This window comes from Lichenostomus cassidix, chromosome 20, assembly GCF_008360975.1.
Source record: "Lichenostomus cassidix isolate B80296 chromosome 20, HeHo_3.0, whole genome shotgun sequence".
In the NCBI taxonomy this organism is placed as follows: Eukaryota; Metazoa; Chordata; class Aves; order Passeriformes; family Meliphagidae; genus Lichenostomus; species Lichenostomus cassidix.
Window position 1 is genome coordinate 14283475 of NC_139500.1, and position 25109 is coordinate 14308583.

The 25109-nt window shown below is 48.5% G+C and overlaps 1 protein-coding gene across 1 annotated transcript in view; it reads left to right on the plus strand.

The window, feature by feature from the left end:
• Nucleotides 1-25109, plus strand: part of LOC146428906 (fer-1-like protein 4) — a 41017-nt gene that overhangs the window by 6200 nt on the left and 9708 nt on the right. Inside the window, exons 5-37 of the mRNA XM_085079054.1 lie at nt 1108-1199; nt 1713-1754; nt 1872-2030; nt 2315-2375; nt 3537-3668; nt 3788-3850; nt 4846-4930; nt 5210-5369; nt 5561-5744; nt 6519-6705; nt 6914-7278; nt 7614-7722; nt 8486-8684; nt 9453-9573; nt 10202-10302; nt 10860-10947; nt 12261-12377; nt 13480-13632; nt 13860-14043; nt 14663-14787; nt 15175-15309; nt 16430-16603; nt 16900-17016; nt 17342-17503; nt 17830-17989; nt 19179-19282; nt 19671-19802; nt 20410-20458; nt 21912-22018; nt 22370-22501; nt 23217-23327; nt 23779-23906; nt 24396-24566. Of these exons, the coding sequence (XP_084935180.1) occupies nt 1108-1199; nt 1713-1754; nt 1872-2030; nt 2315-2375; nt 3537-3668; nt 3788-3850; nt 4846-4930; nt 5210-5369; nt 5561-5744; nt 6519-6705; nt 6914-7278; nt 7614-7722; nt 8486-8684; nt 9453-9573; nt 10202-10302; nt 10860-10947; nt 12261-12377; nt 13480-13632; nt 13860-14043; nt 14663-14787; nt 15175-15309; nt 16430-16603; nt 16900-17016; nt 17342-17503; nt 17830-17989; nt 19179-19282; nt 19671-19802; nt 20410-20458; nt 21912-22018; nt 22370-22501; nt 23217-23327; nt 23779-23906; nt 24396-24566 (4409 nt within the window). The remainder of the gene's footprint in view (nt 1-1107; nt 1200-1712; nt 1755-1871; nt 2031-2314; nt 2376-3536; nt 3669-3787; nt 3851-4845; nt 4931-5209; nt 5370-5560; nt 5745-6518; nt 6706-6913; nt 7279-7613; nt 7723-8485; nt 8685-9452; nt 9574-10201; nt 10303-10859; nt 10948-12260; nt 12378-13479; nt 13633-13859; nt 14044-14662; nt 14788-15174; nt 15310-16429; nt 16604-16899; nt 17017-17341; nt 17504-17829; nt 17990-19178; nt 19283-19670; nt 19803-20409; nt 20459-21911; nt 22019-22369; nt 22502-23216; nt 23328-23778; nt 23907-24395; nt 24567-25109) is intronic.

A 25109-nucleotide genomic window follows, 5' to 3' on the forward strand; every position in this document is an offset into this window, starting at 1 on the left:
TGGCCTCTGCTGGGAAATTCTTTGTGTTTGTGTTAGTTTGAGATCATGCTGGCCACCTGCAGACCAAGGGTGTTGAGACCTGTGCTGACTGTGCCAATACCCAGCATGCTCTATACTTCTCTGGCTGTCCTTCAATGTCCCTTGCAATGCAGACTCTCTGTGTGCTGATGGCTTCTCCAGCATTTTAATCCAAGCTGTCCTGCCTAGGGATGCTCTGTCAACTGTCTTGTGCCTCCCACAGAGAGACTGCTCTAAATTCTGCATGTCCAGTTTGCAGGGCTCTCCCCAGTTCCATTGTCAAAAATGCTTTGAGGCAACTCTCAGGGGCCTCTTTGTGGTATATTTTAGATTTAGAAATTTGAGCCAGCTTTTATTCAATGAATCCTGGAGTTTGGGAAGCTGTAGAGGAGGGTGTTTTGTTATGGCTAGCTTGTTGAAGGAGGCAGACAAGTGTAGTCAGGTATAAATAGGTTTGTTGTGGAGACATGACCACCTTTCTTTTGCTTCTTTCCATCAGTTTCTCACTTTTTGTCTTCCATTGATTAGCCCCAAGTGGGCCCAGAGACACTTCAAAGTCAGAGAAGTGGGTATGTGCTTTATTCAGCGCACCGGGTGTTGGGGATTCACTCCTCTAAACACACCCTGCCACTTCCAACAACACGATATTATGGGTAAAATTCATGCATATTCATCACATTCCTTGGGATAAGCATGGTTATACAAATTATTTCTCAGAAGTCTTTAATATCATTAGCACGTGTGCCACACATGCGCTGTGTGTCCTGGTGGTCTTTGAGGGTTGTTTCGATGAAGATTTTAGTAGTGTTCATCACAATGCGCTTTTCACCTTTCTCTCTGGAGCACGCACAGTCCTTTGTGGGATGATTCAGCGATTTCTGTGCTGGCTTCAAACAGATTCTTGTCCCTCTTATCTTGACAAGACTGGTTTCTAGGTTTTAGAATTCACATATTCTGTCTCCTTGATATAATAACTTGTGTTACCTATTACCTATACCTTTCTCACCATGCCCCTTTTTCTCTTTTTCGTGACATTTCTGCTGTTTTGTGGCTGCCAAGCTCTCAAGCCATTTTGCTTTCTGCATGTAGATCTACATTGAGTTGGATTTGCGCTACCAGCCTCCAAATGGCTCAGCGGGGAGCTGGGTTGAAGAAGATTTTGTCTATCCTATGACAGACAGGTATGGAAATCCTAGGAAGCACAAATTTCCAGGCAGTTTGTACAGCTTCTTTTGTCAGTGGCAGCCTTTGGGATGCAACCCAGCCTCATTTACTCTCCACCTCTGGCCAGACTGATGCATCTCCACTCTACAGCAGCAATAAGGGAACAGGGCTCTTGGATATAAATACCTTGTCATCACAACAAGCCTTTGACGACAGTGACCCACTGTAGGTGCTGGGAGTCCTGGGAGTCCTTGGGAGAGCTTGAGAGCATTTCTGCAGCCTTCCTGGCTTGTGGTTGCAAAGTTGCAGAGAATATGACTTTGGCCTTCAGCAACGCCATGCATGTTCTTGTGGAACACGAGGGAAAACAGCAGACAAATGGGGTGCACAGTGGATAAGCTTAGGAAAAAAATGATGGTGTCCCTGCCAAGAAATAATCAGGAGCATGGCAGGGGCACTGTTACTTAAATGCATCAGGGAACAGCTGCACCACACTGGTCTTTGCAACAAAACATCTTTTGTTCTTACAGATCGGAGTTAATCATATGCAATCCTGGATTTGAGCAGCTGGAGTAAGTAGCCCTACTTGAGTGTATTGGCTCACCCTCCTGGGTGGAGGGCAGTACACAGCCCACTTGTCAGGGCTGATGTATGGCTCATGGCATGGGGCGGGTGATGGGGGCTTGCAGGACTGCTGAGGGGCTGAGAGCGAAAGAACTGGACAAGAAGGCTGCTGCACTAGGCAGGAAGCTGGCAAAAGGTCTGGAGACTGATGAAGAAGAGGAGGAAGATTTCTACGATGCATCTGAGATTGAGGCTTCGGGCATCATCTTGAGCCCTGTTAAGAGGTATACATGGCATGGTCTTCTCTCTTGCCGCTGCTTGGGTCCTTGGGTAGAAAGTGCCTGATCCAGGGGGATTCCTGCAGCTCATGGCAGTCTGCTTTGGCAAAATGTCAGAGAACTTCCATCTCTAATGGCCCTAAACGGGGTGTGTTGGGGTGGAGATTTGCTCACTTCCAGGGCAAGGGGCCATTATTTGCCAGGTTTTCTGTTTCTTCCCTTGATGGGGACTTACTCAGGTCCATGTTGACAAAGAGACCTGCTCACCTCGGCTTTTTTTTTCTGTGCAGCCGCTCCAGACTCTGCTCTGCACGGGACCTTTTTGCCATCCCAACCCCACAGAACTTTCAGGTACTGCAGCATTGGATGTGTGTCCCCGCAGCTGCCTCTGGCCTCACAGCCAGTCCCTTACTGCCTTGCTGCAGGCCTGGGTTTCTCCAGTTGCCACATATTCTGTCAAGGCCTCTAACATGAAGACCATCATGCTTTGTGTGACTTCCCTGGGCAAGTTGTAAGATTCCCTGAATGGACTGCATCCATGAATGTTGGCCCCAATATCAGTGAGCCCATGTAGTTAGCTATGGATATACACGACAAGGGAATCAGCCACATGTGCCATTGCAAAACACTGCCTGAGAAGAGCTTCAGAGATTACCCAGGCAGGGCTGGTGCCTGCCAGCTTTCCCAGGGCCTTCTCTGTCTTCCTTAGGGACATATGTGGGATGTGACTAAGGCTGGAGGGTTACATGGGGGCTTACTTGGGCATGCTGGGAGGCTAGTAGGAAGCTGTGGCTCTGGCTGATTATCTGACATTAGTCTAAGTTGATTTCAGGGCAGGTCTCCCAGCCTGGCAATTGATTTAAATTCTCCCCTGGTTCTAAGTAAATGTGGACTCACATTTGGTCCTATCAACCAGGCAGGAAGCTTTTGTGATGGTTGAATACCCTGCCATCATTTTCTTGAAGCTATTATTCTGCACCTTAATGACAGCCTGGTTACTTGTACTGAGAGCAAATATGAGAACATTTCTAGCATTTCTTAGACTTGTTACTAGTTGCAGCAAGAGACAGTGAGACAGCCGCATTCCAGTCTTTCCAATGGTGACCATCTCAGTAGGATTCAAAGAGAAGTATTAACAGAAGATACAAAGAGCATCTTCTCCAAGATGTTCTGTGAGCCCTGCCATGTGGGAGCAGTGGGTTTGTAACCCCTTGGGATCAGGAACTGAGGGTGTAAGTGTTGCTGGGAAAGTCTGCTATTGTCAAAGGTACTGGGGCTCTAACACTTTATTTCCTTGCCTATCTGAAAGAAATAAGTATCTCAAATACCATTTTGGTCTGTCCTGGCTGTAGCAAATTTCAGCAGCCATGCTTTTTGGATGCCCCAGGCATCTACCTCCGCACTGAGAGTGCCCTGTACATGTGCATACTGATATTGTTGAAACAATCTCAGGACAGAGATGTAAACAAAGAGAGTGCTGATTCAAAGGTTTTCTCCCACATATTTTCTCAGGTTGGGATTAATGTAATTGAAGCACAGAAGCTGGTGGGGGTGAACATCAACCCCTTTGTTGTAGTCACGGTTGGAGAGGAGAAGAGGCACACGGCGACGCAAAAGTCAACAAACTGCCCGTTCTACAATGAAGTATGTGACATGGACAGAGGCTCTGTCCTTGCCCCACTGGTGTCCCAAATGCCTGAGCCCATTTTTGCAAGGGATGCCTGGGAGCCTGGGGATCAGCTTGTCTTACTCTTCTCTTTCAGTATTTTTTGTTTGACTTCTATGAGCCAAGGGATGTTTTATTCCACAGACTCATAGAGATCTCGGTATGTATGTTTTCTTCTTCATCTTATGTTGGTAAGTGGTACAGCGCGGTACTTCTGTGTGTAGATGCTGGGAACAATGAGCAAAGCAAGGGTACCAATACCACTGAGGTGTTCCAGCCAGAAGCACCTGCCCACAGGGAAGACCAAAGTGCCTTCCTGTGGCTGCACTGGGGCAGAGATCTAGCCCTGCTCTGAGACAGCACTGGGCAGTGCTGCCTTCCCACCTCCTCCAGGTCAGGATTTTTCTTCACCTTGTGACTGAAGTGGGGCCTCTGGGGCACTTTCTTGCCTGCTGCCTTGTTGCCCCGCTGTTTTGGCAGCAATTCCCTACTGCCCCTTACCCTGGAGCCTCATCCTGCAAGTCCTGACTGGTGTGAGGGGAGCTCAGAAATGTTTTGTGTTGTAGAAAAGCCCTGGTAGGAAGAGAGGTTGAAAATCCCCTGGCCCAAAGCACAAGGGCTTCTCCAAGACATGGGGGATGTTCTGAAGATAGCTAAACCCAGCCAGCACATCCTTTGCCAAGTGGTCTCCAGCACTTTCCCTGTGAAAGGCTGTATGTCACTTCTGGTTGAGTTCAGCAAGCACTGAGCAAGACTTTGGGGGAGACACTAATCTGGTAGGGTCATGGCTCTCCCCTAACCCAGCAGGATATGGACTCAGGACTCCCTGTGGGAAAGCATCTGTCCTAGGTCCATTGTAGGGGTGTGGCTTACCTGGGACTGCAGAAATGGAATTGGTTGCACATAACTTTTCCTTGGTCTGGGTTTGACTGAGAGCTATGGGCTGGTGGGCTTTGTGGGAGTGGTTGGGTAGGAATGGGTTTGTCCCAGGGCTAACACAGATGGGTCAGTCTGGAGGAGGAGCTTGCAACCACTGCCTCAGTTGTGCTTTGGAACGGGCACCTCTTGGCAGTCCCGTCTTCCTCCGAGATGTCTGGAAATCTCACCTGGTTGCCCACACCTCATGGTGCTCAGGGGGACTTGTGCTGTCTGCAGGTTTTTCACTCAAAGAAGATACCATTTCTGGGAACTTGCATAGGAACATTCAAAATGGATGTTGAGACAGTGTACAGCCAGCCAGGTATGAGGGACTGCACAGAATACCTGTGCCTGACCCTGTCTCTGTCTGAAACTGGTGTTTCCTTCATGCTCTGATGTGTCTGGTCAGGGCACTAGCTTTCAAGCACTTAGTTTGCATGAGGACCTGAACTTGCTTCTCTTCCCAGCTGTCTGAATGCAGGTGACACCTCCTGCACCTTCAGAGGCAGGGTCTGGGCCAGGGCAGTCTTTTTGCCAATGGAGTTGGATATGAAATGGTAACCAGGCTTCTCCCTAGAGAATTCCTCCTCTTCCCTCTCAGATCACCAGTTTTTCCAGAAGTGGGCAGTTATCAGTGATCCCATGGACACCCAGGCAGGTGTGAAAGGCTTTGTAAAGTGCAACATCTCTGTCTCTGCACGTGGAGATGTTGTGGGCTTCCTTCCCACCTATTCCAGGAACCAGAATGAGGACATTGAAAGGTAGGTTGCATGGCCCTGGGGAACACTGCCATGTCTCTCTTCACACCACCTTTTTTGCCCTATTTTCTCCTCTTCTGATGGAGAAAGACCTGTGGTGAGGCAGGATCCAGTTTTTCTGCCAGTCAGGGAATTTCCCAGCATTGTTTTCCGTGGACTCCAAGAGAGAGACAGAACAGAAATTTGTCTTTCAGGAACCTGCTGCTGCCTAAGAGAGTCCCTGCAGAGAGACCCTGGGCCAGGTTCTGCATCAAACTGTATCGTGCTGAGGGTCTGCCCAGCATGAGCGCAGGCATCATGGGTGGTTTATCCAGGATCATAGGGGAGAGAAAAGTCTTTGTCGACCCGTACGTGCAGGTCTCATTCTGTGGGCAGCAGGTGAGTCTGTCAGAGGGTCTGTGTTGGGACAGGCTGATTCTCCCTTGGTTGTGTGGCAGTATGTGGTGGCCTCATGCTGCCAGGAGCATGGGGCACAGCAATCTCAATGAAAACAGGCTAGGAAAGCCCAGGTCCTGCTGTCTTTAGCAGTGGTCTGAGCTGTGTGGCCATGGATATACAATGTCTGGACAAGAAGGCTGTTCTTGACTTTTGTCTCTACAGAGAGCTGCTCATGGGACAGCCCCAGGCCTGGGCACACCTACTGACTCAGCTACTGGCTTTGCAGGCAGAGTTTCATATCCTTAAACAGAGGGATGGGGTCAAATAAATCCTGGAGCAGAAGTCCTTTCTCTGTGTCAAGCTGGGCTCAGCCTGAGACCCTTGAGAGAGTTTACTGAGATAATGGCCTGTTTTTTGCACACAAGGTCAGGATTTGTTGTCCCATAATATCAGTTAATATGAGAATCAATTCCTGGGCAATCTTGTGGGCCTGGAGTGCTCCAGGCAGCCCTTAGACACCTCTGGATCTGCTACTCACTTGCATTCCCTTTACTGTGCAGGACATGCCAGGGCCTTGGGACAGCCCCCTGTTGATGAAACAGAGAGGAATTGCAGGAGGGGGAACAGGAGCAGGAACACTGCCACCCCCAGAGCCTGCCCAGCACTCTCTGCAGGTGGTACAAGAGTACCTGCCATTCCCAGACAAGCTGTGAGGTATTCCTTGCTCTGGGCACTAGCTGGGACTGTGTGGCTTTCATACCTTCTCCTTCCCAGGGGGAAACATCAGTGGAGACCAACACCACTGAGCCTGAGTGGAACGAGCAGATTAGTTTCACTGAGATGTTCCCACCTCTGTCGAGGAAGATAAAAGTCCGGGTGCTGGATGATGCCAATGTTGGTGATGTGGCCATTGCTACACACTATATTGACCTGCGGGAGATCTCGGACCCTGACAGGAATGGTGAGGCTTGGCATGGCTGCTCTGGGGCAGGACATCCTGGGCAGTCCCACGCCATGCACTTTCTGCTTGGCATGGTAGTCTCCTGGGGGGTGGGAGCAGGAGTGGTTGAAGTGCGCTGACATTCTGGTGTCCTTGGCTGTCCTCTTGGGGGAGGTCTCTCTGCATTAGCATCCTGGAGCATAATGAGACCCTGTCCCTGTTGCTGCAGGCTTTAACCCCACATTTGGTCCAGCCTGGGTGAACCTGTATGGCTCCCCCCAGAACTCAGCTCTGCAGGACATCCACAAAGACCTCAATGAAGGCATGGGTGAGGGCATCTTCTACCGTGGGCGCATGCTTATGGCCATCACAGTGGAGATCTTCAGCAGCCCTAGTGTGGCAGAGAGGAGGCTTGGGGGCAGGACAAGAGGTGACCTGAGCAAACTGAAGCTGAAGAAGACAAGTAAAAAATCCAAGGAGAAAACTAAAGAACTGAGCCTGCTACAGGGAGAGGGGGAGTCTGGGAGCTCTCAGGAGGTCGAGCAGCCCAGGGAGGTCACTGTGGATGTGGGAGAGCTTCATCCACTCCCTGAGGTGAGTTCTGCTGTGCTCACATGGGTGATCCATGCCAATTTCAGCATGCACAGTTGTGAAGGGAAAGAGGCAAGGTGGGTGGCAGCTGTGTTGGTGCAATAGCCATCCCTTAGCCTACAACTTGCAGTGACTTCACATAAGCATCAAACAAAGCCATGGCTTCACACCAACACCTCAGGAATTCCAAGAAATCTTGTCCTGTCTCTGGCAGCCCAGTGGTGATCTCAGCAGCAGAGGTCCTGTGATCCTGCTGAGGTTCTGTGGGAGAGCTGGCAGGCATCAGGCATTGTTCTGGCACATGAGGCTCCTAGGCTGATTTCTGTCTCTTTGCTCAGAATGTGCTGGGGAGAAAGGATGAATTCCTCCTCTTTGCTGCTTTCTTTGAAGCCACTATGATGGACTCCTCTCTCAGCGCTAAACCTGTCAGCTTTGAGGTCTCTATAGGTGGGTATTCCCCAGGGCCCCATGTCAAGAAACCATGGGAACAGTGTGAATCTCCTTCTGACAGCCAAGTCACTACTTGACACTGTCCTATCAAGTCAGCTCAGGAACTTGGGAAGGATGGGGAAAGAGTCCAGGGAGTGTGCACAGTGCTTTACTTACCTGAAAAGCTTGGATCTCTTCTATGGGACTGGGGATTTGCACCATTTGTACGAATTACCTGTTTGGGGCAAGTTTGGGGAAACTCTCCTAATAAATCGGGGTACAAAGAAGTAGAAGGGTTTGGTAGCAAGAAGGGGAAGCAAAGGAAGGTAAGCTGGGATACTGGGGTTGGCCATGTGGCACTGAGGGGATGTGACAACAGGTGATGGAGAAACAATGGTTGGAGAGTGAGTCAAAGCCCCCACCTGCTAAGCTGGAAGGGTGGAGGTGCTTGATTCTGAGACACTACTTGAGGAGTTGCTGCTGGCCCCAGTGTAGGGATGTAGATGGCAGTCAGCAGGCACTTGGTGGAGCTGGCAGAACTAGAGAAGGCATACACAAGGACCTCCTTACAATTGCCCAGCTCCCTCTCAGACCTTCTGGTTGTCCATGTGATGCTCTAATGGTTGGATACTACTGAACTGCTAGTTCCCAAAGCAGTAAACGTCCTTTTGCTTCTCTTAGCAAGAAGACTGCACTCTGGTTTTGTCAGCTAGAAAACTTATTTTCTAAAAAAACTGAGTGATCCTGCTTGCCTGTTTATCATTTAATGCTTACCTTCAAGGAAACTATGGCAAATCTGAAGAGGTTGTGACCAAAGGGTGGCAAACAGTGGAAAAGGGAGAAGTGAAAGAAGAAAGACAGCCTTTACTGGATGTTGGTTCAGGTGGTGAGAAGGATACTGAAATCCTGACTCCAGCTTTAGCAGTGCCAAACAAATCAGTGACAAAGAGCCAGAGACCAGAGCCCATGGAGTATGACAGGTAAGTCTGCCATGTCTTTCTATCCCACCTTTCCTGGTGCTGTCACAGCTTCCCAGGTTGGTTGTTCCAGATGTTATTAGCAGTCTGCTCAGCAATGCATTATAGGTTTCTGTTCTTTGCAACCCTGCAGCTTGCCATGGCCTTAGCTGGCTGGGATTTCCCACTAGCTCTATGAGCCCTATGGTGTCTGCTTGATGTGTGCAGATGGCCAAGGACAGGGTCCCAAGAAAATTGAGACCTGTCAATAACAGCGGTCCCTTTTCTGCTTCACAAGCAGCATCCTAAGGGCTTGTTTCCAGTGCGGAGGAAGGAGAGGACTATTTTGGTATATGCTGTCCTATATTGAGCAGGCAAGACACATACACAAGCTCTTGTGATGATATGTTTCCTCTGGGAATGCTGCCTAGTTTGTCTCACAGGCCTGGCAATGTCTTGGTCTTTGCGTTGTGAGGCCTGTGCTTGCTACTACTTTGTCCTATAGCAGTGAGAAATCTTGGTGGCATCCCACGTTCCTGTCAGCCTCATTTATTTGGGCATGTGCCTCTGTCTCTACTGGAAACCCTGTGTGCTAGTTTGGGACAGCAAAGGGCAGATCCAGCAGCTTGCACCCATGTCCATGTTGTGGAGCCCAAAATAGCCAATTCCCTGTGAGGGAGACAGAGTTCAGCTTCAGCTTCTGCTCCCTTGCTGGGTGTGCAAGTGCATGTGTTGTGACATTACGTGCTTTCTGCAGCAGTAGCCACAACCTCTTCTGCCTGCTGCCCTTAGGTCATACAGCTGCCTGCCCATGACACACGAAAAACCCTGCGTGTATGTATGGAGCTACTGGGAGGATCACACATGGAGACTCTGCATTTCCAACTGGATTGTCAAGCTGGCAGAGCGCCTGGTAGCATGTTCGGGGTGTTTGTGGCATGCTCCTTCCTGGTGTGCTTTCCTTGTTGCATGTGCAGTTCCTGTGTGAGATGTTTGCCATCCTCATCACCCATGCAAGTCCATGTCTCTCACAGGGCTTAGTCCCACCTGCCCTTTAGACAGGTGGGGTAGGGAACATGGACTCATGTGGTGCAACTGCCTGGTGGTGGTTCCTGGAGGAGTGAGTGATGTGATATGATGTCTGTGACAACAAGGTCGTCTGCTGCCAGTCCTGAGCTGTGTGACCCCTGGGCAGATGATTCAGCAAGCAGATTCTCAGCCTCAGGTTGTCATGAAGGGAATGCAGTCTCTTCCCAGGACCATGCCTTTCTGTTTTGGGCTTGAAAAGATGAAAGCGGAGCTTGTCACACTGTATGTCAGTGGCTGCTCAATGACCGAGACATGAGGTGTTGTACCAACAAATGTTGAAGGATGGTTCCTTATCCTCAGGATCTGGAGAGTCCCTGGCAGTGTAGTGCTGATCTGCAGCACTCATGAATCCCAGCTCTGCAGAAAGGCATAAGCCATTTGTGGCAAATGCATCCTTGCATTTGCCCCCTCAGCCAGGTACAAGCTTTGTGAATATTGTGGTTTCACTGCAGGAGCAGGGGTTGGATGACGTGGAGAAGCTCTTGAGAAGACCAAAGGCTAAAGCAGAAGAGCGGCTCAGAGAGGTGCTAGAGGAATTTGTAGCTGGATGCAGGTTAGCATGTGCCTGATTTCCTGAAGTTTCTTGTTTTCAGGTTAGGAGGTCATATGATGTTCTGTCTGGGCTGTGTGCAGCCTTCTCTCTTGTCCTTTTGAGGTGGATGAGCAGAATGAAATGATGACCTGGGAAAAGGACCCTGTAGCTCTTCAAGCTTGGAGAGGAGACCCTAGTCCTGTTCTGGGAATGAGACAGTTCATAGACGGCAGCCTCAGTGTTCCTGGACTCCTGCATGTTTCCTAAATATGAAAGACATTTCCTTCACTCTTTTCAATCATGCAGTCAAAAGACCAGTGTTTCAATCCCCACGACTGCCCCTTGGGGGCCAATATACACTTCAGTCCACAGTGCAGTGGCGAGGGAGCCTCAGATGCTGAGAATCCCCAGCACACCTTCTAAACCAGAAAGCTTGCAAGAAGAGAGGGCATTGCAGAAAGGGAGCCTCCTGATGCATCTGGATTGGTACCAGGGATTTGGAGCTTGTGTCTCTGCTGTGAGCTGTGCTCAGCCTGCCTGGTGCAGAGGATACCAATGTGCTGCTTTTCTCATTGCAGGCTATATTCACTCAACGCAGAGAGAAAAACGGTGGCTCATCCAAATAACCTGGACAGATGTCGGACAAAATACCTGATGCGCAACATTGTAAGCTGTGGGGCTTGTGGCAGGTGGTGGGAGCCTGTGCAATCCCTCCTCTGGGGAAGGCTTCTGGAGGACCAGCAGGGGTTGATGCCAAGAAGTATACCTGGGACTAAGACTCATGGTATCAGTCATAAGCTTTTACTATAGCATCTCCCAGCTTCTGCTCAGAGCAATACAACTTCCAGCACAGGGAAAAGTGAAGGGTCTGGCCATGGCTGCCCCTGGTTTTGTGCAGATGCTGTGCCCTGATGCCTTCCTTTGTCTCTTCTGGGGCATATGTGGTTGAGCACATGCATGTTGCTGCCCAGTAGGTTGCTGGAGGCCTTTTGATGCACCGTATTTCTGCAGGCAATTTTGTGGTGGCTCACTGAGATCCCCTGCTCCTAAAAACTCAGTCCTTTGGCTGGGTATGTATCCAGCAGGTCTACAACAGCCATTCATCTCTCTGTCTTCAGAAACAGCAATGCTTGGGCACTTATCACCCTGCACACAAGATCAACTAGCTGAATGAGAGCACAATTACATACCCTCTATCACAGCACAGCAGAGCACAGCTGTAGTCATAGTCCCTGTCAGCCTACAAAGCTTTGGAAGACTGACCAAAATTCAATGACAGCAGCTGGAAATCAAATTTAGGCATATCTGGGTTCCAGTTCCATTCCCTCTGCTTTCTTGCATGTCGTGATCTGAGCTATGGTGAAGGTACTCTGCTAAGCCTGAGACACTCTGGAAGAGAGAATTCACGCAAGAGATGAGTTTTCTGGCCTTGTCAGTCCATAGTAGATGTACAGCCTGAATTCCTTCTGGATTTCATTACTAGTTTTGTTTCATCCCAAAGTCTCTCCTCAGATGTGTACACTATCTCTGATGTGTACTAATGGTGGTGAAAGCCAAGCCCTGTGTTGCAGTTTCCCACACCTTCATATTCCCACACTTGTGTGGCCCCAAGTTGCTCCTTGGCCAAAGTCTCCTGCAGGCGCTATATGAAGCCTTAGACCACCAGCTTCTGAAATGTTTATTCCTTAGACATCTTTCTGCTCCAAATGATTTTAAAGCTCATAGACTTCTGTTACCAGATAGTATTGGCTGAGGTAATAAGTTACTGGAGTCTCCAGTTCTTGGCACACTTCTCTAAATGGCTTGTGATGGGTTCATGGAGGTTTGCTCTCAGCAGCTTGGCAGTGAGCCATGGTGGAGGTCAGGGCACAATGGGGCAGGATGGATGTGGTCAGCACACAGTAGGCTCCCTGCAGACCCCCCATGTGGGGTGGCAGTGGGGCATGGCTGGTCAAGTGACAGCTGTGCTTTCTGTTCAGATCCTGTATGCAAAGCAGGGGCTCCAGGTGAGGCGGCACCTGACTCGAGAAAATGTCAGGGAGAAGGTTAAGGAGACAAGGAGGATCCTGGCAAAGCTACGCTTCATGGCTAAAGAGGTACAGCTGATCCTGGGGAACCCCTTTTCTGAGCTGGAGAGGGTAGGCAAGGAGAGGATACTGAGCGGGCTGCTGGGGCTCTCACCAGTCTAAGTTGAAGCTTTTCCTCTGCTGTCTTTCCTCACTATGTAAAATCCCAAGTTCCAGCTACTGGAAGTTACTGTGTTTCCTGTGATAGCTCTAATGAGGGATGAGGCCAGGCAACTTTGCAGGGCTGTTGGTGGCAGAGCAGGGGTCCAAGCAATTCAGCAGTGGGTAGGAGGCAGAGCTGGTCCAGCTCCAGGCCTCCTGGACCTCTCTGCTTCTCCAGCCCAAGGCTTTGCCTGCAGCACACAGTTTTTCCTGCAAAAACAGATTTGCCTGTGCTGCCTGCACTCCCACCAGGAACTGACCCTAGATACTTTCTGCAGATTCTAACTTGCATTGTAATAAAGCCTATCATCCATAGAAGAGACTCTCCACATTCAGAGTTTCATTGTTTCTGTTTTAAGTAACTAAAAAAATCAGTGTGGTGTTGTAGCGTTAACCAGAATGCCATGTTTGCTGACGTTAGGTGGACAGGTGCTGTTGAAGTTTGGAGAAGTCTTTCACCAAGTGAAGTCAAATAATTTTCACATTTTTAGATATGGGAGGGTAGAGTGATGTACACTTGTAGTGATGGTGTTTGTCTTCCCAAGTCATCATTTCTGTGATGGAGCTCTGCTGTTCTGAGGATGGTTGAAGACCTGCCTGTCCACAGGAAGAGGGGAATTAATTATTTGGTTTGCTTTGCTTGTGTGTGCAGCTTTTTCTTTCCTTATTAAACTGTTTTTATCTCAACCCAAAAATTCTTTCACTTTTATTTTTTGAATCCTCTTTCCCATCACACTGAGGGATGAGTTGCCAGCTGGCGTTAAACCACAACACCTGCAGAGCCATATTGCAGGCCTGACTTTCAGAAGCAAGTGGCCAGTGTTAGGTCCTTTATTTGCTTCTGGATCTCTAAACTGCCACGCAGCCCGCAGTCCCTTCTGTGAGGAGATGAAGCTTTCTCCCTGTCAATGGAAGGAGGATGACACATGCTCTTCCTCTGCTGTGATGTTCCTCTCTTCCCTCCTTCCAGCCCCAGTGCACTCTCCCTGATGTACTCATCTGGATGCTCAGCAACAACAGGCATGTGGCATATGCCAGAATTCCCGCACAAAACATCCTCTACTCAGTAGTTGAAGAGGAGAAAGGCAAAGACTGTGCAAAGATCCAGACTGTCTTTATGAAGGTAAGGTTTGTACCAAAACCATGGGCTCTTGCTTGCTTCATGCTGTTTCCTCCTCCTTGCTCTCAGCCCTCCTTCTTGAAATCCTGGAGTTCACAAGGAAACCTAGCTCTCACTCCACTACTGCCTTTTGCCTCTGCCAACATGGTGCTCTTTGGTTGGTCCCAGGCTAATGGCAATCATCTTGGTCTGAGATGTGAAACTTGCTGCTAAACCTTCTGTGCTTTCAGGTCCCTGGCTTACACACTGGTGAGATTTTTGCCAAACTAGAAATCTACATGTGGCTCGGGGTAACTAAATATGCAAAAAACTGTTTGGCAGAGCTGCCTGAGGAGTTCAAGTACCTTTCAGAGAGTGAGCAAGAGATAGCCCAGCTCTCAGTATACAGCCCTCCCAGCCGTCTCAGCAGGGATGGTGAGTCCAGATGCCAGTTCTCCACATAAGCAGGAGAGCAGGGAGGTGAGAGGTCCCATCCATGAGTTAGTGTCTGTGGTGGTGCACTGTCCCCCCACAGCCCTTCACCTCCATGCCACACTGTGATCTGAAAATTATAATATATCTGAGAATTAGGACCTGATCTAGTGTCACCTCCAAGGCATGACCGGGACAGGCACGTCCAGTTTGATCTCATGAGGATGCATTTGCACCCTCACAGCTAAAGCAGCAGACGGGGTGGGTGCTTTGTAGGCACTAAATGTACTGCCATATTGGCAATGGGCATCATGTTTGCCCCTCTGCTGAGGCTTGGTGGTGCTCCCCCACAGCAGATGCTCATAGCAGAACATTGCACATTTCACATGTCAAATATCATGTGTTTCCCAGAGGTGTCTGAGGAGGCCACTGAGCTTGTCTGGCTAGACTAAACCCTTTGAGATGTACTGGCCTGAGAACCACAGTGAGTGCCCCTCGAAGTGGTAGCTATTCCTCGCAGGATGTGCCCACTCCTATCTGACTGGTCTTCTCCTTCAGGCTTTTTTATTTTTTGCCTCATACAAGACTTGGTTGGGGACCTCCTCTCTCATTTTCTTACCAGATTTCAGCTATTTCCAGCTCCGAGCCCATCTGTATCAGGCTCGAGGGATCCTTCCTGCAGATGATAATGGCCTTTCAGACCCATTTGCAAGAGTGGTGTTTTCAACTCACTGCCAGACCACCAGGGTGAGACCACTTAAACTCTTGCCTCTGTCATCTTGGGAACCTGGGGAGAGAAAAATGACAGTGCCCTCCTTGACATGTTGGAGGCCAGTGCTATGGCAGTCTTTCTGGGACTTTTGTATCTCCAAGTACTCAGGTATCTATGCTCTGGGCAGTGTGGTTATGTTCAGAGACTATTTGACAGTCATTGAGAATGGTCTCAGAGGTTGATTGGCTTGTACTAGTTGGCCTTGAGTGCTGATCCCACACTTTTACCACTTCTCCTCCTGCCTGCTACCAGCTGCATATGGCTGTGTGAGAGAGGAAATCAAACCAAAGTTCCTCACTTTCCTGAATGTGGTTTGTTTCCACTGACTGTGGAACACTTGCATCTTCTGCCTCCATCTGCAGATGCTGGAGGAGACGCTGAGCCCTATGTGGAATGAGTTACTTTTGTTTGACCAGCTCATTATTGATGGGAAAAAAGAAGAGTTGAAAACAGAGACCCCCATCATTATAATCAACGTTTTCAGCCACAATAAATTTGTAAGTATGGCCATGCTGCCCTCCTCCTGTTGTTTCCAGAACAAGGAAGGCAGAGGTTCTCTGTCTGACTGCTGCCACTTCTCTGTTTGGTTTCCATGACTTAGCTTGGTCCTGGTCCACTGGTGACAGGGAGTCCGGGGGACTGTGGCTGAGCTTGAGACTTTCTGACTCAGAGATGCTCTGAACTCATCAGGGGCTGATGAGTGCTCATTGTATCCAGGATATCTTCTTTTTGAAGAAATGCTATGCCTGCTTCCTTGGCAGGCTGACATTGCACAGGGCTCGTAGCCTGAGGGAGCTGATATTGCTCTTAGGGCTGTTCCTTCCCCTGTGTCCCCAGGTGTCATCAATCATCCCTCCTCAGTCCTCCCTCTTCTCTCTTTATTAGTGCTTTAAAGTCACACTGTCTCCTGGAGCCTCTTTGTTATCCTAAGGCTAATGACATAACTTGCACCAGGTTCTCCTGTGTAACTTAGCAGCTTTCCTGGGGTTCCAGTACAAGCCAAACACTGTGATACTGGGGTGAGTCCAGAGGAGGTCACCAAGATGGAACACAGGACAGAGGAGGGGAGCTGAGTATATTCAGCCTGCAGAGGTTGAGGGAAAGCCTCAGCAACTTTTTGCTGTCTGCAGCTACCTGGTGGGAAAGGGTAGAAAAGCTCAGTTCGGACTTCTCATGGAGGTACCAAGGGGCCCAAGGGCAAGCAATAGGCACAAATTAGAACAAGAATAAAATCCCTCTCGATATAAGGTAGCAATTTTTACACAGAGGTAGATCATATGCTGAGCCTATATCTCAGAGAGCTTGTAGCATATCCATCCTTGGAGATACTCAAACCCTGTCTGGAAGAGACTCTGAAAAATCTGATTTAGCTTTAATGTCCTCTGGTGCATGATGCCAGGCCATTGCAGAGTTCTGCATGGAGATGAACTGGAGGTTAAGAGGAGCTGCTACAGATATGCCCTATCTGCTCTGGATGGAGCAGAGGAAATCAAAGCAGAGGATGACATGGGTGGAAGAGTAGTCTTTTACTGTCACATATTGGCTGGAATTAGTGGTAGTCTTCGAGGTGGTAAGATAATAGAGGGATGATTTGATTCATTCCCCTCTTTCCTGCAGGGCTCCCCTAAGTTCCTTGGGCAGGCCTTTGCTGTCCCACATGTGAAGCTGGTTGATGAGCCATACAACAAACCTGTGCTGCAGTTCTTTGATTTCTACAGAGGCACCAAAGCAGCCGGAGAGCTCATTGCCACTTTTGAGCTGATCGAGCTCGATTACAGTGGCTATTTGGAGGTAACAGTCTTGTAGAAAGCTGTGCATGGTTGCCAGCTCTCTGAACAGAGCTGTGTGGGTGAAGAGCTGGTTGCATGGGGCCCAGCAGAGGATTCCAAATTGGAGGCCACATCTGGCTTTCAACTGAAGGGAGGCTGCAGGGACTGCCTGTGAGCACAGAACTAGAGGAGGAGGAGAGGGGGTATGGCATGGCATGGCATGGCATGGCATGGCATGGCATGGCATGGCATGGCATGGCATGGCATGCAATAGAAACGACTTTCCTCAACTGGTGTGTCCTGATTCCATCTGTTCAGCCATCAGTGCCTGAGGATGTGGAGCCCAAGGATCCCAACTACCTGGAAGACCCCTGTGCTGGACGGTTCATCATCCCTGAGGGCATTCGCCCAGTACTGAAAGAGTTTCGCGTAGAGGTATGCTGCCTTCTGCTGCACTGTCTTTCCCCTCAAGATGCACCTGGATGGAGGGCAGGGCTTGGTGAGGGAGTCCAGTTTGGAGCTGAAATGTGCCTGTGAGGCCTGAGCAGATGCCAGAAATGGAGGTGCTTGACATGAGGGTGAAACCATCTGAGTAGCTCAACAGGGAGAGCTGCGGGGCAGCTGAGCTGAACGAGCAGGCCTGTGCCTCTTCTGGGGACTGTGTCCTGTCACTGGGGGGTGGCAACATGGGCAGAATGCAGGCTGCATGGCTGTACCACTCCTGGTGTGTCCCGGACAGCAACTTCTTGTTGTGCTTCAGATCCTGTTCTGGGGCCTGAGGGACCTGAAGCGAGTGAACTTGTTTGAGGTGGATGAGCCCCAGGTGATCATTGAATGTGCTGGCAGGAAGGTGGAGTCAGAGGTGATTGTGTCCTACAAAGAGAACCCCAACTTCACTGAGCTGGTCAAATACATGGATGTGGTGAGTGGGAAGGGGGGATCCTGCCATGCCAGGGTACACTGTGGTCACCCTGCACCCATGCACTGCCTCACTGCAAGATTGCAGTAGGGGAGCTGCGTCCAGGATTTTGCTCTCCCAAGGCCACATGGTTCAGCTGCACAATAAAACCTCTGTGAAACTGCCCACCAAGAGCCGTCTCAGCCATGGCCTGTCACTGCAAAGCTTTGATTTTTGGGCACAGCTGCAAGGTGCCAGCAGGCTTGTGTGATGGGGTTACCATAATTTGATAGCTCAACACAGGTTGATCACCTTTACTCTTGGGAACCCCATGCATGATTCTTTTGCAGGAGCTCCCAGAGCAGGTATACCTGCACCCTCCTCTAAGCATCTTTGTGGTGGAAAAGCGTGCATTTGGGCGCACTGTGCTGGTGGGTAGCCACGTTGTGTCTAATGTGATGAAATTCTCTCCCAGAGAGCTGGAGGAGGAACCAGAGGATGTGCCCAAAGGTGAGCTGCTTGGAGAGATTCTCTTGAAGACAACAGGCAGGTTTTGCCAGTGGCAAAGATCCCTGGATCTTCCACTCCCTCTTAGCCAGACAGCAAAGTCCTCTCCCTGAAATCACAAGGTCATAGTGTTAGCATGGAAAACACATAATCACTGAATGATTATATGCAGGTGCCTTTATTCTCGAGCTCGGGAAGTTGGGGTAACATCCACCCAAATCTGACTTCAACATTGATCTGAAGTGAATACATTTTATACCTTCCCTTACATAACAGTGGTATGATCACATGTTAATCATCAACTTAACATTGTTCTGTTGTTTTCTCCCAAGCATGACTTTAAACCCCCCTCCTCCCGCAATATTTCTGATTTATTTCGCAGGTGTGAATCCGCATCAGTTAACTGAAACAATCCCAATGTTTTCTAAGCAATCTTCATAGTCATGTCAACCTGACTCTGTACAAGCAGTTCTTACCTACTCCCGTTCCCAAAGCCTATTCTTAACTATCCTGATTTTAGAAACATTTTAACCCTATGTTAACAATAGAATCACAGAATGGTTTGGCTTGGAAGGGAGCTTAAAGATTGTCTTGTTCCACCTTCTGCCATGAGCAGGGACACCTTCCACTAGACCAGGTTGCTCCAAGACCTGTCCAACCTGGCCTTGAACATTTCCAGGGATGGAGCAGCCACAGATTCTCTGGGCAGCCTGTGCCAGGGCCTCACCACCTTCACAGGGAAGAATTTGCTCAGTGACACCTGCATCTTTAGGGAGGTGGTCCACTAGGACCAAGGACTCAAAAACTTTCAGTTCTCTCACATTGTCAGGTCAAGGTCTGTTCATTGGGTAATAGTTTAGCTAAATAGCTCTATGGTAGCAACAGCTCTCTGATCTGGAAGCATGAAGAAGAAGCCAAAGATTGATCCATCTGTGATTATTTCTGAGTAGGGCAGGTATACCTCATAATTCTGAATTCCTGGGAGTCAGCAACAAGCATGTTGATGATGGTGGCCAATATCATTACTGTACTTGGATTTCCAGAATTTTTTTTTGCAGGGTCTGCTATGATGTGCTTTAAAATCAATCATACTACAGTGTTTTAACAGGGAGGGTTTTCCTGTGGCCAAAAGTTGGAAGTAGTGGGCAGAAGTAAATGCACAGAAACATGAAACTCTTTATTTCCATCTCAGCTCAGAAAGTCTCATCTCACCATCTTCCATCTCAGACTGTGGTAAACATTGGACTGGCAGCTGGTGACCCAGGTCCGAGCACTCATCCCCTTAGTTTTGTGAAGGTGAGTGATGTGTTGGGCCCAACAAATTTTGAAGTTTGGAAAGCCAAAGTGAAGGTTACAAACAAAAAAGAAAGTTCAGAAGTTCAGAGTTAGGTTTCATCTGCAGGGTTTTGCTCTGGACTGAAACACTCCTCTCTCCTGCCCACTCATTGGCAGTGCCCTATTCTGGGGCTCTGGCACAGGGAGACTAAGGAGAGCTGCCATGTCCCTTGAGAACTGTTTCTTTTGTAGTAAAGAACAAACATGGGGCTACAGGTAGCTTTGTACCTCCTGTGCTCTGCTTGAATGCTTAGCGTTTGCCAGAGGCTCCCAGGGCACTGGAGGAGGGTGCATTAGTGTCCTGCGTGGTAATTTCCTCCCTCTGAATTCTTTTCTCTGTTCTCTTAAGTCTCCTTTGAAGAAAATTTCTATCAATAATCTTGGAAAAAAGGAAGATGAATATGAAGAGGAAAAACCAGAACTGGAAGAACTGGATTGGTGGTCCAAGTACTATGCATCCCTGAAAGAGCTGTATAACCAGGTAATATTTTGTGACAGCTGCCAACTGAAGGGAAAATAGGCTGTACTGGCCTGAGGAAGAAGCTGTCAACAATGCTGAGTGCCACAGGAGCTCTCCTGGCATGGATCTGCAGGAAGATGCAGACTTTTGTGTTTCAAGCATACTGAAGGTAGCCAGGTATCAAGCATCTACCATGTAGGCTGATTTCAGCAGGTAGTGGGTACTGAAACATCCCTGAGGCTAAGTGCCCAAGTAGTGTGAGAATGAGGCAGCTCCTCTTGAGAGATTCCTGAAAATGTGACATTGCTGTTTTTAACAGGGGCTTTCCTGCTGCTTACTCTGTCCTGATTATGTCCTAGTAGGTGTTATGGGAGCAGGTCTGCTCCAGATTTCCTTCCTTGCCCTGTCCAACTTAATTTCCAATCAAAAGAAGCTAACAGGAGGATCTGGGGAGAAGAAAAAGTCATTAAGACACTCATTGGATACCATCCTGCTATGATGTTATTGCTGAATGACTTCAGGCTATGTATTACTTACTCTGCTGGTAGGAAAATATCAGTGTTCTGTGCTTGGAGGGAGAAGCCTTTGCTGTCAGGGATCTTGAGGTGACTGTTCATGCGTGTTTCAGGCATGCAGTGATGAGGAAGATGCTGAGAATGATGACCTGAATGATGCAGGTGAGTCCTTTAGCAATACCCTACTCTTCAGTGGGGAGAACCAGGATTTGATACCACCCCAGAGGGTACTGGGCTTGTGGGAAAGGCATCTGTGCAGACAACAACCTTGCAAAATTCAGCAACAACAACATAAAAGTGAGCAGACAGGCTGAAGACATTGACAAGAGCTAATAGACTATTTCAAGTTGAAAGCACCTAACTTTTCTGAAAAAAATTTGGAAAATAGTCAGAAATCTCCTGGAAAATAGTGGAGTCTTGTAAAACTATGTTAAAGGAAGTGCTTTCCTGAGCGAGCAAAATGCAGAAAAATCATCTGCAGGGATCATGGGATTATCTGGGTGAGACCAGGACGCAGTGGTGGGATGGAGAGAGTATGGTGCACAGGGAAAGCTATCCAGGAGCTGGGCATCACTCTGTGCTCATGGGATACTAACCTGGGGCACAGGTGAATCAGGTAACAGAAGGTAACAGAGGTAACAGACAGTAATCTTGAAACTGAAAACAGTGTTAGAGCTGTAGGATCAGGTTTCCAGAGGTGTAAGCAGTGACTCGTCTAGCTCTGACTGGGAAAGTGAGAAATATAAAAATGATGTAAATACAAGGAGAGGACTTGAGGGTACCTGCACGCCATTAGTGCTTGAGGGATCTGGAGCCTTGGAAAATGGGACAAGGACACACCCACTCTGTCCTTGGTTTGGTGGTGCCCCTGAGAAAGGTCTAGACATGGTCTCTCCAGGCTCAGCTGGCTATGCCCAAAGTAGCAGTGATGCTTTATTTAGCCACCCAAACTAGCAGGCTGTCGCTGTTGAGCAGCTAGCAGAGTAATGAAGGCACCAGTTCTCAGTGGCAAGAAGGAATGACCTTTATTGTTTTGATTTCATCACATATATAGAGTTCTCAAAAGTCACCCAGATTGGTCAGTCAGAAGCCTTCCCCAAGGCCTGATTGGCCAGGCCTGCACTGTCCAAGTTCTGGGACACTGTTCCAACAACATCCAAACTTTATTTATAAAACACAAGAAAATTTCTCATGGGAAAAACCTGTGCTAACCACAGCAGGCCAGCAAATAAGCACTTATCCAGAGAGGAGGGTGAGCTCTCCTCTATGCCTTCCCTGACAGCACTTGTGAGCTGGTCCATCCACCTTCCTTCATTTGGTTTCAGCCCAATTCTTGTCTGAACAGCAGCCATGCAGGCAGGCAAGTAGGTGTGTGCCAAATTTTGTCCCCCCATCCATCCATCCATCCATCCATCCATCCATCCATGCCATGCTGGGAAACCTGAGATACTGGATGGAAGGACACCTGTTACAAACAGCAATAGCTCCAGTTGCCGTGACACAGGTTAAAGCCCTGGGTGAAAGCAGAAGCTGTGGCTGGTTTAATTTCATGTACAGACACTTGACACGATGGGCAAAATCAGAGTGTTTCCTAACCTATTATTGTCATTTCTAGATGGAGGGAATGTAAATGCATCTTCCATTGACATGGAAGCAGAGGATGAAGCAGTGATTGAGGCTGAACCTGCTCAACCCAAGAGGAAGCTCATTGCCACTCTTCAGGTGATAATTGGGGTGACTTAGTCTCTTTCATCCCTAGCCCTTTGTCCATGTCCTCCTCAACTTCCTGGAGTGGAAGTTATGCTGGGAGGAGAATCTGCAGTGTGTGCTGAGGCCCCATCATTGCTGGACTTTGATAAAGCTAGTAAGATCTTAGAGCCAAGCTGGGATGTGCATCCATATCCAAGGCTGGCCCCAGGGACATGCAGACAAAACATAACACCCTGCACTGAATAATACAAGAGTAAGGTAGGACTGGGTGAAATGGTTGAAGCAGAGAAAGGGGGCCTTTCTATCTCTCCTTCCCTTTAAGATGGCAGGAAAACGCACAAAATTACTTTCGACTTATTTCAGATCTACAACTCTGAGCTGGAAAATGAGTTTGGTAACTTTGAAGACTGGTTGTGTATTTTCCCCCTTCATCGTGGCAAAGCAAATGAAGATGAAGATGGAAATAAGGATGAACATTATGTGGGGAAGTACAAGGTACTGTTTCATTTGAATGACAGTTGTGCTGCTTGTGGAAGAAGATCCTTATGACCTGTATTTTAGAGCAAGCCAACACCAGCAAAGACTTGAAGAGTGCATGGGTGTGCAGGGTGACATGAGGTTGTGCTGCAGCGTGGCCAGGGTACTGTTAGTGCCGGTTGAAGCAATTGGGTACTGTGGTCCTACTGTAGTTAGCTTATAAAACCATCTGGTTTAGATTTTTTTGGCTGTTAAAAAGAGAAAGCATGATGCATAAAGGACTCATTCTGGTTGGAGCCTCTGTGTGAATTAAATATGCACATAAGAATTAGTAAGCCTCACTGGTTTTAAAATTAGCAAAACTAAATGAGGCATCATCCTCCCATCCAGGAGCTCTTGAGGACTCTGAAATATCAACTACAGAAGCTGTAGCTGTCCCTAGAAAACCTTCTGTGTCCTCTGTCTTTGGCAGTCCCAAATGCCTGGAGGTGCTCAGCTCTGACATTGGCAGTGGTCTGACAGCCTGCAGCCTAAATTGCAGGCAGCGATTGCCTGGGCCATGTGGACATGATTGGAACTTTGGGAAGGACTGCCCGCATGGGCACAGGGTGTCTGTGGTCTGCATGGAGAAGTGGCTCTGATTTTCTAGTGGGCAGGTGAAACTGGTGACTCCAATCCTTTCTGAGATATTTCCATTTGTATCCAGCTGTTTATTGAAAAGTGTTTTCTGCAGGGCTCCTTCTATGTCTACCCCACTGAAGAAGCTGTTATAGAGCCCAAGGTCTCCCAGGGCATTCCAAGGAACAGACCCATCAAGGTTCTTGTAAGAGTTTACATTGTTAAGGTAAGTCTCTGACGGAGGTGGCAGTAATGCTTAGAGGTCTCTCCCCTCCCTATGGACCTTCTGCCATTCTCTGCTCAGTAAATGTGAGCAGTGGCACTTGTGAAAAAGGTGATGCTGGCTTGCAGCCTCTGCCAGCTCAGTAGCCATCACCTACATCCTGTCCATGGAGAGTCTTCCATGCTTTGTAGCTTGAGGAAGTGCTAAAAGGCCCAGATTTCTTGGCTACTCACATCTGCCTTGAGATCACGAGCAAGTAGGTGGGTCCACAACTGAAGACATCAATGGCTTGTAGAGTGACAATTTGTGTGGGAACAAGTGGCTGTTTCACTTGCAGGAGTAATTACTGGAGGGACCTCACCAAGTGGGCTTGGGTGGTGTCAGACCTGTGCAGTGTTCCTTGTGCAGGGTGCTCTCCACAGCTGTGTACAGCAGTATCTCTTGTATATTCCAGGCTACGAATCTGTCTCCAGCAGACCCCAATGGCAAGGCAGACCCCTATGTGGTGGTGACTGTGGGGCAGCAGCAAAAGGACACAAAGGAGCGATACATCCCAAAGCAGCTCAATCCTGTGTTTGGAGAGTATGCAAGAAGTTTTCATTTAGCAGGTTTAATAAGAACAGTGCAAATCTGGGGCTTGGAATGTGGCTCAGCATGTGTGGTCTTCGGTTCCTTTCTGATGGAGAATCTTGTGCTTTAACATGAAGCTTCTGGGCATGTTTCTTGCCTCCAGCTAACTCAGGAGCCATCATGTTTTGGGTTAGGAAGCGAGCATGCCCAAGGTCTTGATTAGAAATTGGAAGCCGAGCATTGGAGAGCTTTTTCCCTAACTCTAGGCCCTCTATCCGAGGCCACACATTCCTGGAAAAGTAATTCCTTTGTTTGAACATGCACACTGAAAACTGCGCACACTGAAAACTGCACACAGTGTATTTAGAGAGAACTAAAGTCTATCAGAGGCCTTTAAGTTGTCAAATACAGTTCTTAAATGTGTTGGATTACAGAAGCAGAGCACGTGTTTCATTTCCATCCTCTTTGCTAATTGCACTTTCCCTGTTTGATTCTGTCTAGAGTTGTGGAGCTGACAGTCTCCTTTCCTATGGAATCAGAACTCACTGTGGCGATATTTGACCATGATTTGGTTGGATCTGATGATCTGATTGGGGAAACCAAGATTGACTTGGAGAATCGATTCTACAGCAAACACAGGGCCAACTGTGGAGTGGCTGCACAGTATGACTTGTAGGTACCAAGGTGACATGTTAAGGCCACAGATATTGTTCTCACCTGCCTCGTGTGGGTAACAGAGCTCCTCCTGTTCTACAAGACAGAATCTGCATCTGCAGGTGCTCCATAAATTCACTACAAGTTACATGGATAGACACCTACCAGCTTCTTGTGATAGCTCTAATTCCTACTGCAAATTAATATACCTTGCATAATGTAGAAAAAAAATTCTTTATTGTGTTCTTGTTGGTGTTCTGTGAGAAAAGCACTTGCGTGACACTGACCTCTTTCAGAAAGTATGGCAGTTTCTCTGGCAGCATTTTGTAAGCAGGGACACTCAGGACATCTGATTTTCTTTGGTCTCCTTCCATATGGATTCTCTGGTGTCTTCAGCCAGTTTTCTGTAGACTTCTCTTCTCCTACCCAGCTATTGGAAAATTAGGTGTGGGCATGGAATTGAGTACCTGCACAGCTAAAGACCCTTTCCCACTTAGGAACTGCAGCTAGAATTGCAGCTGCTGCTAGAATTGCTTCTGCTGCTCAGAAGTTAATAGTTCT